The sequence below is a fragment of the Electrophorus electricus genome, chromosome 21 (genome assembly GCF_041902795.1).
Source record: "Electrophorus electricus isolate QZ-2024a chromosome 21, ASM4190279v1, whole genome shotgun sequence".
In the NCBI taxonomy this organism is placed as follows: domain Eukaryota; kingdom Metazoa; phylum Chordata; class Actinopteri; order Gymnotiformes; family Gymnotidae; genus Electrophorus; species Electrophorus electricus.
This window is the reverse complement of record NC_137517.1, coordinates 14,956,882-14,975,000: the sequence shown is the minus strand read 5'-3', so window position 1 is coordinate 14,975,000 and position 18,119 is coordinate 14,956,882. Positions and strand designations below refer to the sequence as shown.

The 18,119-nt window shown below is 44.6% G+C and overlaps 2 protein-coding genes across 6 annotated transcripts in view; both read left to right on the top strand.

Annotated features, from left to right (window-relative positions):
- Positions 1 to 3,751, top strand: part of znf462 (zinc finger protein 462) — a 47,348-nt gene extending 43,597 nt beyond the window's left edge. For all 5 annotated transcript variants that reach the window (XM_081704830.1, XM_081704826.1, XM_081704828.1 and 2 more), the window contains exons 12-13: positions 241 to 403; positions 866 to 3,751. In XM_081704830.1, the coding sequence (XP_081560956.1) occupies positions 241 to 403; positions 866 to 1,091 (389 nt within the window). In that variant the 3' untranslated portion in view covers positions 1,092 to 3,751. The remainder of the gene's footprint in view (positions 1 to 240; positions 404 to 865) is intronic.
- Positions 3,752 to 7,935: 4,184 nt separating this feature from the next.
- On the top strand, positions 7,936 to 15,500 carry rad23b (RAD23 homolog B, nucleotide excision repair protein). The gene is made up of 10 exons (XM_027023268.3): positions 7,936 to 8,155; positions 10,220 to 10,301; positions 10,747 to 10,826; positions 11,114 to 11,310; positions 12,218 to 12,270; positions 12,534 to 12,661; positions 12,801 to 12,936; positions 13,895 to 14,022; positions 14,098 to 14,253; positions 14,695 to 15,500. The coding sequence occupies exons 1-10, from the start codon at positions 8,090 to 8,092 to the stop codon at positions 14,806 to 14,808; spliced, it is 1,140 nt and encodes a 379-aa protein (XP_026879069.2). The 5' UTR covers positions 7,936 to 8,089; the 3' UTR covers positions 14,809 to 15,500.
- The last annotated feature ends 2,619 nt before the right edge of the window (positions 15,501 to 18,119 follow it).

Here is an 18,119-nt window from a genome sequence, read left to right as displayed (position 1 = left end):
GTCTTGGCTGCACAGATGTGTTGTGGGTGATGATCTGTTGGAGTCAGAAGGACGTGGTCCGATCCAGGCTGTCTGCATTCCTCCACGGCCTGCTGTTTGTCTGTACCCTTGACGCCGTTGTGTGTCTGTCTCTGTGTGCGTGCGTGTGTGTGTGTGTGTGTGCTCTTCACGCCATTCTGCGTGTTTTCGGTGTGTAACCCTCTCCCTCGCTCTCTGTGGCCATGTCTGCCGGTTCTGCAGGTGTATCGGCAGCGATGCCCCCGGGCGGTGCTGCTGCTGCTGCTGACGTAGCGGGTGGAGCTGCCGTGGTCAGCAGCGGTGAGAAGCGCTTTCCCTGCGAGTTCTGTGGTCGAGCCTTCTCCCTCTGCTCCGAGTGGGAACGTCATGTACTCCGTCACGGCATGTAAGGCCCTTTTCTCTCTCTCTCTCTCTCTCTCTCGCTCTCTCTCTCGCTCTCTCTCTCTCTCTCTCTCTCTCTCTCTCTCTCTCTTTCGCTCTCTCTCATATCTATCACTGTTTCTCTGTCCGTCTTTCTCCCGTCTCCAATGTGTGTGTGTGTGTGTATATGTGTGTCTCCCCTGTATCATTTGATTACATTTTCATTTATAATCCTTTATTTTCATCACTGTGAAATATAATTTTGCCAGAACAATGCAAAGGGAAACCGATATGTAAAGAAACCACAGCATAGCCAAACGTAATACATTATTCATACATTTGTCAAAATTGATGTTTCCATATTCACTGCAGTACAGACATTTATATTTATGATGCAGCCAGGAGCTGTCATTAGACAGGGTAGGTTATATTTGTCATGAGACTGGCTCTGCTATTTTTAACTAAACACACTTTACTTCCCGCGCAGGACCGTTAACAGCAGCGCGGCTGCGCTCAGCCCCGCCCCCGCCCTGCCGTCCGCACTTCAACCACCAATTGGCTTAGTGCCTGTGACAGACGAGGGGTTGGACCTATCCAGCAGCATTATGGAAGTCGAGAGACCGTGTCAGTCTGGCCAATCGAAGAGTCCGCTTCAATGCGAAGACGACAAAGATACGCTGGAGACCAAAAACGACGCGCAAAGTGACAAGTGACGCAGAAACCGAGAGGCTCGATAGGTGTGGAACCCTGCTGGCTTTAGGTCGTGTAAAACGGCGAGAGAATGTAATTTATTGTTGCTGGAAAACAAAAAAGTAGGCTGCTTCAAAAACAAACAAAAAAACCCAACAAAAAACGAAAGAAAAAGAGAGATGTTTGTCATAAGAAGTTTTCATGGCTTGTTAGATTTTAAGTGTTAAACATTGATATATAGGTTGTGTTACATCCTTGCTGTTTGCTAGATTTCTGATCCTTAATGAGTGTCACTTGGTCCCATAGGACAGATGCTAATATATTGGTAACCAATAGTAACCAATAGTCAATGAAACTGTAAGGACTCCATTCAGGTCAAATCATCAGTTCCTGTGTGTGGGTGTGTTGGTGGGTGGGTGTGGTGGGGGGTCTTTTCCTATGTTTCCTTGGTGCAGTCTGACAACAAGCCCAGATTCTTCTTGCCTTTTTGCCTCATTTATCTTTTGAATACCGATCACAAAATCCTGAACCAGCTGCCAACAGCAGGACATAACCCGCAATACACGCAATGATATTACATATCTTCTTTATCCCAAATAAAGCAATTTTACATTTTATTGACCCATTCTGACACATTTTGTATAAGCTTAAAAGAAAACTCCACTGACATTGACACTCGAGTCACATGTTGCTTGTATGTATTTTTACATATGAGTAAGAGCATCTCTGTATCGTTTGCCTGGGTCTGGGCCGTGCTGGACTTTATTTATTCAGGAGGAAACGGTGTGGAGGAAACTTCCTACCTGTGACAGGTTCAAAAGGAAGTCTATGATTCGACTTGAATGGTGACTTGCGGTTTCTGGGTTGTTTTTATAGCCTTGTGTTAATCTTTCTGTAGCTAAATTCCTTCAGGAATAGTTGCCATCTTATTTATCTGTGTATCAGACGTTTGATTTTTAAACACGTTTTTAAGATTTTGTTTTTGTTTGTTTTTTTTTGTTTTTTTACACTGGCCCCAAATTTTGTAGCAAATTGCTAGCGTATTTTATTTACTCGGTTCTTCGTCTTCGTTTCCAGCATGTTCGGCACCCTCATTTTGCCTCGTGTTTTGTTTTGTTTTATTATTTTCCGAACTCAGACGAAAAACAAGACTACTACAGTCATTTCTAGTCCGGCACCTTTCGCCCCATAGCCAACCTCTGCTGGCGAAAAACCGCTCTGTGTGCTGTGACTTTTGACCCTTTGCACGACTGCTCTACTGATAAAAGACAACACAAAATCGAGGAAGCATGGCACTTGGGTTACTTCGTCTCCACCTTCGCCTCCACGGAGCAGCCTCCACACTGCCCTCTAGCCGTGGAAAGTGGAGGGGATCTCCGATGTCTCTAATGGTGTGTGTGTACGTGTGTGTGTACGTGTGTGTGTACGTGTGTGTGTGTGTGTGTGTACGTGTGTGTACACGTGTGTGTACTCTTTTTCCGGAGTAGCTAATCCCAGTCCTTTCGAGCAAGCAGTCGTGACAGGAAGCGACAATAATAGAGGACACTGGGACATTTAGTGGAAACTCGATGCACAAGATGGCTTGCTCTCTTTTTGTTTGAGGACTTGTTTGGAAGTCTGGCATTTGCTTATCCTTAAAGATGAAGATTAATAAGGCAGTGATTGTATGTGATGGACTTTGCTGCTCAAATACCCCAAAGCCTTATTAGATATGTATAGCAGTTGTTTGAAACTTGATTCCAAACGCTTTCATCCCAACTCTGGTTGGTGCAATAAAGCAGTCATCGTATATATCACAATATTGATAACAGAACAACAACAACAACAAAAAAACAAACAAACACCAGGAGCCATGAAATGACTGACACACACACACACACACACACACACACACACAAACGGGGGGGAAGTCTTCTTGGTACCAAACATGTCCGCCATGTGTCTGGCCTCCCAGCCCACGTTAGGCTGCGAGCCCTCAACACGATCGTCTTTCCCATTTTCCTCTTTGTGCGGAGGGAGAACCCAGATGGATTCTGGGTACTCTGCATGCAGTTCTTGCAGTCATGTACAGAAAAAACCTCTCGTCAAGCGTTCGAGACTGTGGTGTTTCAGGAGGGATGCTCTACCCTTTGTCGTCGTCATATTTAACAAACGGATAAAAAGTGAAAAGGGAAAAAAAGAAAAGCTTTTTTTCAGTTCTCCAATGTTCAAGGCTGTTGTACAATGTCTGGTTTAGGGGGAAAAAAATGTCCTTTTTGTTTTGTACTTAAAAAATAAAACCTGGGGAATAAAAGTTGGGCGCTGTAACTAGACTGTTCCCCCTTCCTTTATAAGGACTGGTATAACCTTTCTAAAAGACAAACCCATATAAAGAAACACAAATAAGCTTTTGGATGCCTGGCTGGCTCTCCAATTCATAACACACTGGAAACTTGTATATATGATTTAGAGGGTTTTTGTTGATTTCTGTTTCTTCTCTCTTCTGACTGTTCAAACTTCCCCATAGTTTGACTTACAGTAGCTCCTCCATTTTGCCTATTTCCTGTGAAACCCCGTTTCCTGACGCTGGGTTGTGATGTTGACTAGAATGGTTGTTTACAATTTTATTCATTTCTGGATATTCTGTAAATATTGTAATTCATTGTTTTTTTTAACTTGTTAATAAAGTTATCAGATAACAGCATGCCCTGGTCTTTCACTGAATGTTTCTTCGGAAAGATCACGTGCTCATCCCAGTAGGAAGATTCTGTGACACTTCGATAATCACCTCTGCAACGGCTTCATAGATCCCTTGACTAATGCATCTTAGCCTGGGGCTGAGGGAGCCCGACGACTACCCACAGTAGTGACTTCGTAAATTCAGCACCACGGAGAGAGTCTGGGAATGTCTGAACATTTCTGTTTTTTTTTTTTCCTGAGGAAAATCGCACCGCATGGCTCTGTGATCGGTGATCCGAGAATAACAGGAATCGGACTCAGTGCCTCCCTGAATCCCGTTGTTTACGGCCCTGGGATTGTGACTGTCCTCAAGGTCAGGAGAGTCTGCGTGCTTTTGATTGGCTGTTGATTTAAAAATGTGCTCTGAGGCTGAAAAGGCTCCCCCCCCCAGTTGCGCACCGTTGCAGCTTTCTGTCAGGTGAGGTGACACCCCCCCACCCGTTGCCTTCACAGAGCAACCAGAATAAACAGGTAATGGGGGGTGGGGGGTGGGGGGTCGGAACTGTCCTTCAAGGACGGTGGTCATTCAGAGTAGAGCGCCTCAGTTATGGTGGCTATGGTTACACCACCTGGAAAATGTCATAAATCAGAAAAATTCAGACCCTCTTTGATTAATTTATTCATTATCTGAGCTCAGATGAATTATTCACGTATTACATTTCTTGTGAATATACGCACAGCTTTTCATTTCAACTATATCATTCACAATATTTTTCCCAGTTTGTAATCTGCCTTTAGTACAGTGAAGCTGCTTTTCCTGAACCGAGCCTATGACTTAAAGAAAAAAAAAAAAAAAACAGCTATTGAGAACATGTTTACAGAAAAAAAAAAAAAAACAACAACCATTGAGAATATGTCTTTGGGCCAAACAACCTGTATCCACTTATGAGCCCCCTGTAATGTTCCACTCTTTAACACGCGTCCTGCTCCTCACACACAATGGAACACACGCACGCTGTGCGAGACACAGACCGGACTGCCCAAACAGGTGACGCTAATATAAGCATTTTCAGAGCATAAAGAGTCTGAGTCTGCTGAGTCTGTTTTCTTTCCGCACTCATCTGTTCTCCCCTTCTGCTTCACACTCAGACTGGGTTCGGCGTAGAGCGAAGGGGTCACGGGGTCCCCCCACTCGCTCACGGTCAGGAGTTAGGGCCTATTTCACACGACTAGCGTCATCTTTTAAAAATCTCCGTGACGCGTGAGGGAGCAGGGAGTAATCTCTGCGTCTCCGGACTTCACAGAGGCCGGGCAGCCCTGGAGACATGACTCTGTTTGCCTTCACACTACAGAAGGAATGGCTGAGTGCAGCCGTGCAGCATGGGCTTTTAGCTTGGCCAGACTCAGATCCCGGAGGACAACCTCAGCTCCACTTCAGAAATACTGGCATGCTGCTGCTGTAATCTGGTAGGCCTGCATTGTCTGGTGGCTCACTGTTTGTGATTGTGTCAGATTATGATTATATGTATCCAGCTAACACATAGAGCTAAATTTACTGATTCAAAGCTACACTAAGTGGAATAATGATACAATATCAATGCCAATTGTTAACTGCAACCCAGGAAGCAGTGAAACGAAGTTTTAAAAAAAATAAAAAATAAATAAATAAATGAATTGTGTGTGTGTGTGTGTGTGTATATATATATATATATATATATATATATATATATATATATATATATATATATATATATATATATATAAATAATCTGACACCATTTGACAGAGAACAGTCTTCCAAACTTCAGCACTTCATCACCATGAGGTGAAATTTCTGGTGAACTGTGACTAAGTTACGGAGGTAAATTGCCATGCACCAGTTTCACTAAGTATGTATAAATGTACTTGGCCAATAAACAAAAACTGATTCTGATCAGATTCTAGATTGGCTGAACCTGAGAGAAACTGGGCAACCAGCCACAGATGCAGTGATAGTGAATCCGTATACTCAGACTAAGCATGACAACATGTTTATAGGTAGTTAATAGGTAAAGAACCATGATGATTCATTTACTTAAACCACACAGCTAATTAAACACATCTTGGTTTATGAATTACAAAAGTAGGAACTTAAAATTGAAAAACCATTGGCATACGTTTAACGAGCACATTTACTTTCCGTCTGGGTACTTAAGTCAGTGTGTTTTCTATCAGAGCCCCTTATGCCTCTCTAAAAATGTCCACATCTTTGATAATTTAAGTAAAAATGGCAGATGATTTAGGACAGAGATCTGCCTTCTTTTGGGTGGTCCTGGATTAAACTAATCAGGGCAGTCCCGTGGGGGGTGGTCTGGGTTGTGACCACCCTGTAGGTGGAGGCTGTGGAGTTACCACTCCTCCGTGCGCAGGGCCAGAGTTCTCTCCCGCAGGGCCACTCTCCTCTCATCTTTTATTGAACACAGTAAAGAGCCCCTCTGCTGGATAATTCATCGCCTCCCGACCCTCAAGAGAGGTCAGGCCCTGCGGATTTCTGAAGTACGAAATGTGTGCATGAATTTTGGCTCACTCCACTGCCAAGAGTGATAAAAAAGCGCCACTTTATGCCTTACTCTGCAGATTTGTTTGTTTAAAAAAATGCCGTAATGTATTAGAAGAAGACAGAAGATTAGAAGATTTGTTTTTTTCCTTAGCTGTAATCTGTATAAGGCTTGTGCTCAAATTTACAGCAATCCAGCCTTTCCAGGTGTAGGTCTCAGGTGAGGTAATGGCGCTGTGTCTCCAGCGTTCATCGCTGGCCTGTTTTCAGGGTCCTCTCCGGCACTGCGTCATGTGTGTGCCGGTCGACGCCCAGGACTATAGTGACGTACTCAGGAGCCTCTTTTAGCCGACTGGGGAAGAGTCCTGTTGCGCCACGCCCCCTAAGCCACGCCCCCCATGGCTTGTGCAGCTGGCACCCGTTTTGCTAACACATCCTGAATGTTAGAGGAGAACCCACACGACGCACGGGGGCGTTTTCTGCTAGGCTTCTGCTTATTTAGGCTAACTGACTCACACTAGGATTAAAAAACGATTTAGTTATTTTGTACTATGACAGATTGCTTAAATGTAAATATTACTTTTAAATACTGCAGCTTTAACTGTTTAAAGAGTTATGTTTTTTTTATGTTTACTTGGCTCAGACCTATAAATAGCTATATGCGTACCTTTGAAAATTGTAACACTATCACTTGTAGTAAAAGGTACTGTTAATGGCAATACACCATTTTGCGCTAAAACTGTAATTGTGGAAATAAATTAGATTTTACTAAAAAGTGTCTAATTGTATGAAGTGGGAACAAACATTTTGGTGAAAATGGGCCACTTGGCGAATGCCAAATCAAGCAACCATCACTACTAATGTTAGCTATCATCGGGTTAGATAAGTTACCTGGAAGGTTAATCAGTCACACAGCTTCCAACATTGTCATGGACATAATCAACTAACGTTGTTTTATATGTCATTGTATTTGTTAGAAATCCCATGTGAAAATAAACATGAATAATAAAGAAAAGTCCTAATTAAAAAATAGCATAAAGCCTAACAAATGTGTCTCCCAGCAGGGTGTAGTAACTAATAAAACAATTAAATTCAGAATTAAAAAAGAAATGAGAGGAGAATAGATGACTGGAGAGGAGAAGAGAAGAAGTACCAGAGGAGAGGAAGAAAGACAGGAAGAATAGAGAAGAGGAGAAAACCAGAGAAAGGGGAGCTGAGAAACAGAAAAGATGGCTGGAGAGCACAGGAGATCGAAAGAAAGGGCTGGAAAGGAGATCAGACTATAGGAGCAGAGGAGAGGAGACAGGCGGAGAGGTTACATTTCCTAAACCTTGGTCACAAGATCTGAATTTGTCTTTATATAAAAATGCATAGATTTCTGTTTATATGGTTATGGTTATACTTTATTAGTCCCTTACAACAACAACAACAACAACAACAACAACAACAACAATAACTAATCTCATTAAATTTGTAGATTAGTCCCTCTCAATGTTCAGTTCATGGCTACGACCTTGGGTCATGGGTCGGACTAGATATTTATTTTAGACGAGTTTGAAGTCAATTCGTCCATAAGAACTCCATTTCCCTGCGGTACGGTAGTTCCCACGCCTTACTGCGCAGTCGCGTAAGCGGTTCTGCAGTCGGCGCAAGCGCAGTTGGCCTGTATGGTAGGCTGGTTTGTTTATACGCTGAAGAACGGGGCAAGCGTAATGGCGGCCGACAGGCTGTGATGAGCTAGCGAAAATAGCCCAGGAACCCGCAGTCCAGACCTTGGGAAAGAACAACAATTTCTAGTCGACATTTGCGAAACGGCTCACTGCCAAAATGCAGATCACACTGAAAACCCTCCAGCAGCAGACGTTTAAGATCGACATTGATGCAGAAGAGACGGTGAGCGCTGGAAACCGTGCATTTGTCGGAGCTGGAGGGTTTCGAAAAGGATGACAAAAGTTGGCCGGATAGCTTGTTAGCTAGCGGGCTAACCAAAGAGTGCGGTTAGCCAGCTAGCCCACGCTTGTTCTCGCGGGTTCTGGGATATTTCAGTGCCAATGAAATAATATGATGGCACATCTTTCTGACGTTTAATTATAAATATTTGTTGGGAAGGTTCGTGCGCAAGTTTGGCGGTGAGCTAGTTAGCTTAGCGACGGAAAAGTTGAGAGCATTAGCATTAGCTCGCGCAGAGATGCTAGCTGTTAGCTATCTGACTGAAATATTCGTGTTAGCATTCTGGCTAACGTTAACTCTGAATTCGGTTCCTATTGCGTTTTCGCACAAGCTCAAATTTGTATAACACTTTTTTATATTATTATTGTCGTGCACAAAGCATACACGCCAAGTAACATTTCCCAGAACATTTCCCAGGGAGCTTTTACTCTGGCGGATCCTATTAGCTAATGTTAATTGGATCTGGGAACTTAACGTTAGAGATCCGTTATGCGTTCGTGCGCTGTGCAAGTCTGTACAGTTACAAGTCGTGTTTATAAATACAGTAAAGTAAATTATTTGTCCTCAATAGGATATTAAAGTCGTAAACAACACGCAGCCAGTTGTCCGTTAAACTTTAGCCCCGCACTGAGAAGTAAAGACTTGTGCTGTTAACATTATCTTAGATAAGATAGCTAGCTAACGCAAGCTGCGTGGCCTAGTGGCACAGGCAGGATGCCTCGACTGCTACATGGCTTGCTAGTTGATCGTTTTTTGTTCGGTAGCTAATTTAGTTTTTTGAAGCTGTGCAACATGAACTGTTTGATATTGGTTTGTTTATTGATTATTTTCTTTTTAACCATTCACTCGATCCAAAATATGAGTCATTTAGGTTATTGCTTTTAGAAAACTTGGATAAGCTAAGTTAGCTATCTAGCTAGTAAATTAAAAAGTTAGCCTTGTGACTTCTATCAACTACAGTGACAGAGGTTGCGGTGACTCATTAGATTAACTGGCAGATTTTGTTTTATGACTCTTGGAAGGCGTATAACGAAAAAACACTAAACTATCAAGTATTTCGCGTATCGCGGTTGCTTTGGTTAGATCTGCCATGTTAGTCACGTAACCACATGGTCCATTTACAAAGTTTATGATCGACAACCATTCATGCGACCCCATAAGCGGCCGCGCTGTACCACAGCTATGTACCTTCGGTGGTGCCTTTTGAGGAAAAAATCCCTATGTGAAAGCTTCTGTTAATACTTTCGCTTACATTGTGCTGAACATCTTTCAAATGTTGACCTTAGGACATGGCCAGAGTATTTAATGACTTATTCAGGGGAATGTCAGGTTGGGTTTAGTGTGCACGCTTCCTGCCTTCTACCCTCAGCCATGTGGATTGGACCACTGCTGATTTCCACCATGGAACCAAGCGGCGTTGCCAGTGTGTCGCACCTTCAGCTTCAATGGAATATCCGAGTTCTTATTTTGCCATACTAGCTCACAGCAAACATGAATTTGTTTCAGTTCCAGGTCACTCTAATTGTAAAGTGCTTTGTGTAATAGACAGTGCCACAATGCAGCTAGGCATTTCATCTCCTTGTGAGCAAGTCAAGGGTGACGGCATCAAGTCAGCGTTCCCTGGGCCCAAATAGAGAAGAGCGGCGCCCCTCTCAAAGGAAACCCATCCTCCTCTGGGTGATACTGAATAGTGAAGTCTTGATATGAAATTCCCACATGTAGAATGCAAGCATTAGTCTTTCGAAAGTCTGGTAGACTACAGGTTGTTGTAAATGTACAGGGTGTTGGATGTGAGAGCGTGGTTGGGGAGTGGTTCACTAAGGCAGCTTTAGCACATCAGGATGCATGGGGTGGCACTTATCTGTATGTTTTAATGAGCGTGGAGTGCAGTGTAATGGAGCAGGCCCACTTCTCTCCAGTTAAAGCTCTGACCAGCCTTTCTGGCTGGCTGCAATCTCTGCCCATGGGTCTGACCCTCCTAATGTCTTGTAATCTGCTCTCATCTAGGTAAAGGCCTTAAAGGAGAAGATCGAGAGTGAGAAAGGGAAGGAGAGCTTTCCAGTGGCTGGCCAGAAGTTGATCTATGCAGGTATGTCCCTGCCACTCGAGCTCCACTGCCCCTCTGACCCCCATGTCCCTGCCTCCTGCACATACCTGCTCCTCTGACCCCTACCCTATCCCCCCCCTTCCCTGTCGCAAGCAATTCCCTGCCCCTCTACCTTCCCCTGTGGCTGTGCGGTTTCTCTGTGCCCGTGTGATAACCGAGCTGCCATGTGCCTGGGGCCTGGCCGTGATTGGCTGCGCCTGGGGCCTGGCCGTGATTGGCTGCGCCTGGGGCCTAACTGCTTCTGTCTGGCTTGGAGAGTGTCATCACAACAGCTGAGCCAGGCAGGAGGTGAATTAGGCCTGTTGTGCACGCAAAACACACACAAACTCTTGTGTATGCATGCATGCACACAGAGAGAGAGAGAGCATGGATGCAGCTACCTTTCTGTTTGCCAGTTGATACATTTCATGTAATTTCTCCCCCACAGGCAAAATCCTTAACGATGACACGGCACTCAAAGAGTACAAGATAGATGAGAAGAACTTTGTGGTCGTCATGGTAGCAAAGGTATGAGATCATGCTTACCAATGGCTTATCTTTAGTGTGTGTGTGTGAGACACTGGTCACCAGTCGAGGGTGGGGGGCTGTCAGAAGCACTTATCGTCGGTCTGGAGGTTTTCAGTACAGAAGACTCAATTAGACAAATTTGAATGCCTAAGGAAAGATTATAAAAAATTACAGCCAAGCTCAATTTCTGTGTGTTCTGGTTTGTGTTAAACATTACTGTGACAGTACAGTAAATAGGTTCTGTGTGAGTGTTCTGGATTACAGTACTGAATATTTGTCCTTTGTAGCCTAAAGCAGCACCAGCAGCTACTACGCCCCCAACCTCCACCTCCACAGCGACCAGCACTACAACTCCCACAACCACCTCGTCTACGACCGCTGTGGCTAGCCAAGCCCCCGCGGAGAGTGCCCCAAAGGAGGACAAACCGGCCGAGGAGAACCCCCCTCCCAGTGCGGCGCCCTCTTCCACCACCACGCCTGCCAGGTACACGCTGCACTACCAATGCCTGACCAGCAGAGGGAACTGTGACTGCTCTGTCCCCTCTGTGCAGCTGTACTTCTGCTGAGCTCAGCAGTAGGCGCTGTGCTGCACATAACCTCACATTTCTCTGGGTTGGTGTGCTGTAAATGTGTTGGGGCACCCTGCAGCTGTTGCAGTCTTTCTTATTAAAGTGTGTTAATTGCTATTAAAAAAAGGGATCAGTCTCAGATGGATAAGCTCTGTCGTTAATGGATCAAAATAATAAAGGTAAGAGTTTATCTTCTGTTGACAATCCACTATGAGGAGGTAAGACGCGGAACCCGACAGCTTTACGACTCCAAATGCCAAATAAGAAACTGTACTTAAATCATCCTCAAGGGTGCGCTTTATTAATGTTTTAATGATAGCCCAGCATTGTTCTGGCTAGGAAGATGTAGAAGGGACCCCTCACAGTTATGAGTTGTATTTAAATATATAACATGCTTAAGGTGCCTAGACTCAGAAATCAATTCTGTATGAGAAATGGTTCTACATACATTTTAAATTATTACTATTAATTCATGCATGTTCATTAAGTGAGCCCAGCCACGCAGAACTCCTTAAAGAGAAAGTCTGGCATCTTAAGCCCTTTAGCGCTGGCTCTTAGGCTGGAGGATCACGGGGCGGGGTGTTAGTACTGCTTTAGGCTGGAGGGTCACAGGGGCAAGTGTTAGTATTGCTCTAGGCTAGAGGATGACTAATACCAGTAAACCAGATGCTCTTCCCTCTGTACTGTCACTACTGTGGTTAAATCCTCCCACCCCACTTGGTTTATTGGTGCACACTGTACTGGGGCTAACTGGGAGCAGTGTTTTGTGTTTGGATGTTGGGTTTGTCCGATTCTAATGGCTTTCCATTCCTGTTTCTATAGATCTCCTGGTTTGACAAATGTGAACATATTTGAAGAAGCCACATCTGCTTTGGGTAATCAACTCTTGTGTGGAGTATTGTGGAGAATAATAATCCTCTAAAAGCTGCCTAGGCTCCTGTGGGTAATGGCTTTAGTGAACGTTACTGGAGGTTTACTGCAGATACTGTAGATTACTATATGACATTACCAACTCATTACCAGAGATTTTACAGACATTTCTGGTTGAAAGTGTTCTTCACATTTTTTAAAACTCCTGTCTGTCGCCATCAAGCTGTCACTCACTCTTTTCCGCTGGCTCTGTGTCTCCCCCCCCAAGTAACCGGCCAGTCGTATGAGGACATGGTGACTGAGATCATGCTGATGGGGTATGAACGAGAGCAGGTGGTGGCTGCCCTGCGTGCCAGCTTCAACAACCCAGACCGAGCCGTTGAGTACCTGCTCACGGTGAGGCAGGAGAGAAAGAGAAAGCTAGACAGATGAGAGATGGAGGAATGAAAGACTTGTTGAAGCGCTTCACATGTGTGTGCACAATGTTAAAGTGCTCCTCTGCATTTGTGTGTGTGTGTGCACGCTCATCTTTTAGGGCATCCCTGTGGAGAGTGAGGGCACTGCAGGTGGTGCTGACCCAGTGGCTCCATCGGGGGGAACCCCGGCCGCCTCCACGGGCCTCTCCTCGCCGTCCAGCACGGCCCCGACACAGCCCAGCAGCGGCTCTGCCGGTGAGACGTGCGGCCAGGCCTACACGCACAGACAGACTGCAGCGAGCTTCTGTCCTGTGCCTTTGTGTAACACTTAGCACGTCCTCACTGTGTCGGGGGCACAGCAGCCTTGCTGGGTAGGGCGGTCCTGGGTGGGGGTCTCTAACAGTTTTTTCCAACCAGATTTCCATCAGGCCTTATTTCTTAAATCAGTTTGAACCCTTGAAGTGAGAGGATGCAATGGGGGCCACTGCTCTGCTCCTCTATAGTGCTGCTCCAACTGGATTACTTCACCAGGGGGACTTGGTACAGTGTACATCTCTCCTCAGTGATGAAACTCACGTATCCGGACGCCACTGAAATGACAACAGGACGATCGAGTTTCTAGGGTGCTGTATTTTCTAGGAACCTAGATGTTTGTGTCAAGACTTTTTGTATTACATTAGCTGTTTGAATACAAACAACCAGTTACAGTTATTAAAGGGGCTCCCAGTAATGCAAGTAGTGAGTGATGACGTTTACTCGCAGCTGCGATTATAATCGTCTCTTTAATTAGTTCCTTTGTCCTCCGGATGCTGCTGTCCCAGGTAGCATTTGGAGTGGAAGATTTACAACAGACCATGTAAACGGTTGCGTTTTAATTTAGCAGCTCAGGAGGCTGATCTGAGTGCTGGGAGAATAAATACGTTTTTCAGCCTGTGTTTTCTCAGGAGAAGGGAGGCAAACACAAGCGTGCCTGATCTGGATGGAATAACGCGACAGAGGAGCACCTGTACAAGAAGTTAACCCAGGACCTTGTCTAGATTTAATCCTGTCTGAATAGGGTTTATGACTCATGAAAGGTGTGTGTGTGTGTGTGTGTGTGTGTGTGTGTGTGTGTGTGTGTGTGTGTGTGTGTGTGTGTGTGTGTGTGTGTGTGTGTGTGTGTGTGTGTGTGTGTGTGTGTGTGTGTGTGTGTGTGTGTGTGTGTGTGGGGCAGCGAACCCTCTGGAGTTCCTAAGGAACCAGCCACAGTTTCTACAAATGAGGCAGATCATACAGCAGAACCCATCACTGCTGCCAGCCCTGCTCCAACAGATCGGCAGAGAGAACCCCCAGCTACTGCAGGTACACACACACACAGGGTGAGAGAGCGCGCAAGCGCGAGCAGTGGCTCACCATGTTTTTGTACTTCTCAATCAGCAAATCAGCAGCCACCAGGAGCAGTTCATTCAGATGCTTAATGAGCCTGCCCAGGAGGCAGGGCAGGGTGGAGGTGGTGGGGGTGTGGCTGAAGCTGGAGGTGGGCACATGAACTATATACAGGTCACGCCCCAGGAAAAGGAAGCCATTGAGCGGGTGAGTCGTGTGTGTGTGTGCGTGTGTGTGTGTGTGTGTAGAGTTTTACAAATATTTTATATGGCATTTATATACGATTGATTTGTTCTGGAAGTTCACTGGCTTAAGGATTGGCTGACCTTATTCAAGTTGTTTTATATGGGGTTACATTTAGAAATGTTTAACTCAGCAGCTGGTGAAGTATAATACTGAATCCATAGAATTGGAGAGAGTTATTATAATGTTTTGTATGTTTGTGGCTCATCTGTAACTTCTGGGTGTTTGTGTCTCGTCTGTTCTTTCAGTTTAAGTCTCTGAGACTGCGTTGAGACTTGAGTGTAGTGTACAACTGTTAATCTCGCCTGACATTAGGGGGGTGGGTGTACAGGAGGGCTGTGTGTGGTGTAGATAAATGAAGCTAACCATGCACGTTCCTCGTCTGTTCCTCTGTTCTGTGTCCAGCTAAAGGCCTTAGGTTTCCCAGAAGGACTAGTTATCCAGGCCTACTTCGCCTGTGAGAAGAATGAGAACCTGGCCGCTAACTTCCTTTTACAACAGAACTTCGACGATGACTAAAGGGAGATGTAGTTGTACTGATGTACACAACCCTCCCCTCCCCAATAAAACCCTTTTATTTGTCTTCTCTCTATTGATCGTATTAGGATAAATGAGAGATGATAAAATTATATACATGCATACACACAGGCAGTCATGGTTTCTTTGACTTTCCCCCCCCCCCTTTTTTGGGTCCTATTCTGACACACTGGACGACGACATCAACGTCTGTGCTTTGTAAAGGTGCGTGATCTCCTAATTGGAGGTAAAGGTCCACTGGCACCCACAGGCCCCCCTTCCTCATGTCTGCTGTCACCTTTTTTCTTTTTTAAAAAACTGTCAGTTTTTTTTGGGGGGGGGGTTGTTTTTCCATTATAAGGAAATGAGTGCTGGTTTAAAAAAAAAACACAATTGAATGCCACAGTAATGTTTTCTGATTGGTGGACAGGTTTTGTTTAACAGCATAGTGTTTGCTAATGCAGTTTTCTTTTCTCTCACCTGGACAAGGCCTAGGCGTGAACATCTCTCCTCACGTCTCGTGCTCTCTCGCTCCCTTACTGTTTTTTTCTTTCTCGTAATTGACCAGTAGAGGGATTCCAAAACACTTTAAACTGCAGTTTTAAAAGACAGTTAAAGATTTTTAAAGCAGCAAGAGTGCTATGTTACCATTTCTATTTTTGTTTTATTAAAAACAATAAAAGGAAAAAGCAGTCCTCTCTGGTTGTAGTGCATGGGCTTAGCAGCCCTGGGGCCCCAGGATGGTGTCTTGGGGGAGGGGTTGGGGGTGGAAGTGCTACCAAGCCATGCCTGGAGTACACTGCCAAACCCAGTCCACCACACATACCAACCAGGTCAAATGCATGTAAATCTGCATCCAGCGTTGGTGGCAGTGTTGACAGTTACTATCACTACAAATATACTGTCATTTATAAAGAAAATCAAATAAAAGCTTTTCAACGTAAACCAGTGCAGAAAGAGCAGTTGATCTGTGTAAGGCGCTGGTGGTGCAGTTGGCTGCCTGCTCTGAGAGTTCACCGTCTTCCCTAGTGTAGGGCTTGTTCTGTGGCAGACGGGAGGCCGTGTGTCTGAGTGAGGCCGGGTTTTGGGGAGATCTCTGAAGATTGCAGGCTATGTTGTAGTGGGGTCGCTGCTCAGTATGAGGTCTAGTCCCTACACAATGGCTGAATGTATGAGTGGGGTTATTTACGCAATGGTTTTAATTTCCTGCTTCTTTGGGGACCTCTGCATTGACTCCAACAAAGGCCACTTTCAGATGCTCTGCCGTGTGTGTGGGTATTAGTGAATGTTTGCGCATGTATGTATGTAATACATATATTACACACACATTTTTATATATATATATACACACACACACACACACAGACCTGCACCTGTCCAGGTCCTGATTTAAAGGGGTCATTGGCATCATGGCATAACTAGAACAGATCATCTTGTGAACTTTTTCTACAGTACTGCCCGAAAACATGTATTAATTACAACTATAGTCACTGAACAGGCACTAGTACAGCAACACCTGTACACTTTCCTGCATGTCACTGTCCAAGCAACCAATCATGTGTCAGCGCAATACATATAAAGCAGGCAAACTTGGAAGACTTGCAGGTAATGCTCACGTTAAACACCAGAAATGGGGGTGAAACGTGACGTGCGACGCTGACCGTGGAATGCGTGCTGTGCCAAACAGGCTGGTTTGAGTTTTCTTTGAAGTCACAGAATGTTGCCAAAGCACCTTGCTAAAACATAAGCGAATGACTAGACTGGGTGGACCTGCCAGGAAGGCTATGGTAACTCATGACCACTAGTGGTTGGGGTTACCATAGCTAACCTCCCACTGTGGTGAGCAGAAAAGCTTCTCAGAACGTCCAACACGTAGTCTAACGAGGTTCAATAACATCGGGTTCTGTTCCTCCTATCAGCTGCTGGTAATACACCATGTTACAACGTCCATCACACACACATATCCTCTGCATCTACCCTCATGCCCATGCTAAGAGCCTGGGGGACTTCCAGATACAGACGAGATGGTAATGGATAACCAACTGCACATAGTAGTGGTGGACAAACAACAGCAGAGGACTGTAGTAGTAGATGTGGTGTTCCCAAGTGATAAGATCAGGACAAAGAAACAAAAAGTTGAGAAATTCCAATGGCTGGGAGAAGACCTCTCTCTCTCTCTCTCTCTCTCTCTCTCTTTCTTTTGTTCTCTCTCTTTCTCTCTCTGTGTGTGTGTGTGTGTGTGTGTGTGTGTGTGTGTATATATATATATATATATATAAACATAATTATACACTTCTATACTGGGATAACTTTGATGTTTCCCTTCTACATTGATTTTTACTCTTTCGGTCCCTCGGAATATATTATTGAACGTACATAGCAGAATGGGTTCTATGGAGCATAACTATATAAACTAAAATTCTTTAATGCCTGTGATTATGAGACATCCTGCAGGTGGCGTTGCTGACTGCTCTTTAATGCTCAGACCTTTATTCTCAGGATGGGTCTGTTACGAGTGATTATCATTTATTATATATATATATATATATATATATATATATATATATATATATATCTCTCCCCGGAAAATAATCTATCCACTAAATTGCACTTCTTTTTCTTTCTTTTTAACTGTTACTGTATAATCATATTGCAAAACAACAACATTATTTTAAAGTAATTTAAGGCAGAACATTAAAAGTAGCTTATTGCTCCTGCTGTTGTTTTGAATTTGAGATAACATCACGAGAGGAACTGAGATCCTGCCGTCTAAGATGTGCGCGTCTGGTGTGTCGAGAAACCCAATCACATTCACATTCATAAGCAACTATCAGATTCACGTTCATAACAAGGGCTATCAGGTTTTTACTGATGGTCTACAGACCAAAGGCTCAATAATCCATATCTACAGCCATAAGAGGATTTAAGGCGCAAGGCACCGATTCCCAGTTTTATTTTGGGTTGAATATTTGATGATTTCGGGTAATTAAAAACAGAAGAGCATGCTGTTCTCATGCGGCGTGGGACAGCTGTTTCCCCGAAGTGCACCGAACTGACCCCCGGTTACACGTCTCTTCCGTCCCACTCCAACGGCTGAAGGGTGTTAATCAAATACCAAAGCCCTGCAAATTAGATACTGTTAATGAGCGCGTTTGGCATTAGCAGCTGATGAAACAAATCAGAATTAAGCATCACTTTGAATGGGCTACAGTGTGCTTGTAGTGAATGAAAAGCCGCACACCCCCCTGGTTAATGTGGAGCGAGGATCGGGTGTCTCCGCTGGAGACCGGCCGCTTAGATTGCCTTACCGTTCC

Bases quoted from the DNA above. Each gene is read 5' to 3' on its own strand.
- rad23b (XM_027023268.3), top strand. From the start codon at position 8,090: ATGCAGATCACACTGAAAACCCTCCAGCAGCAGACGTTTAAGATCGAC. The intron at 11,311-12,217 runs GTACACGCTGCA...CTGTTTCTATAG, and splicing joins TCCACCACCACGCCTGCCAG to ATCTCCTGGTTTGACAAATG. The intron at 14,023-14,097 runs GTACACACACAC...CTTCTCAATCAG, and splicing joins AGAACCCCCAGCTACTGCAG to CAAATCAGCAGCCACCAGGA.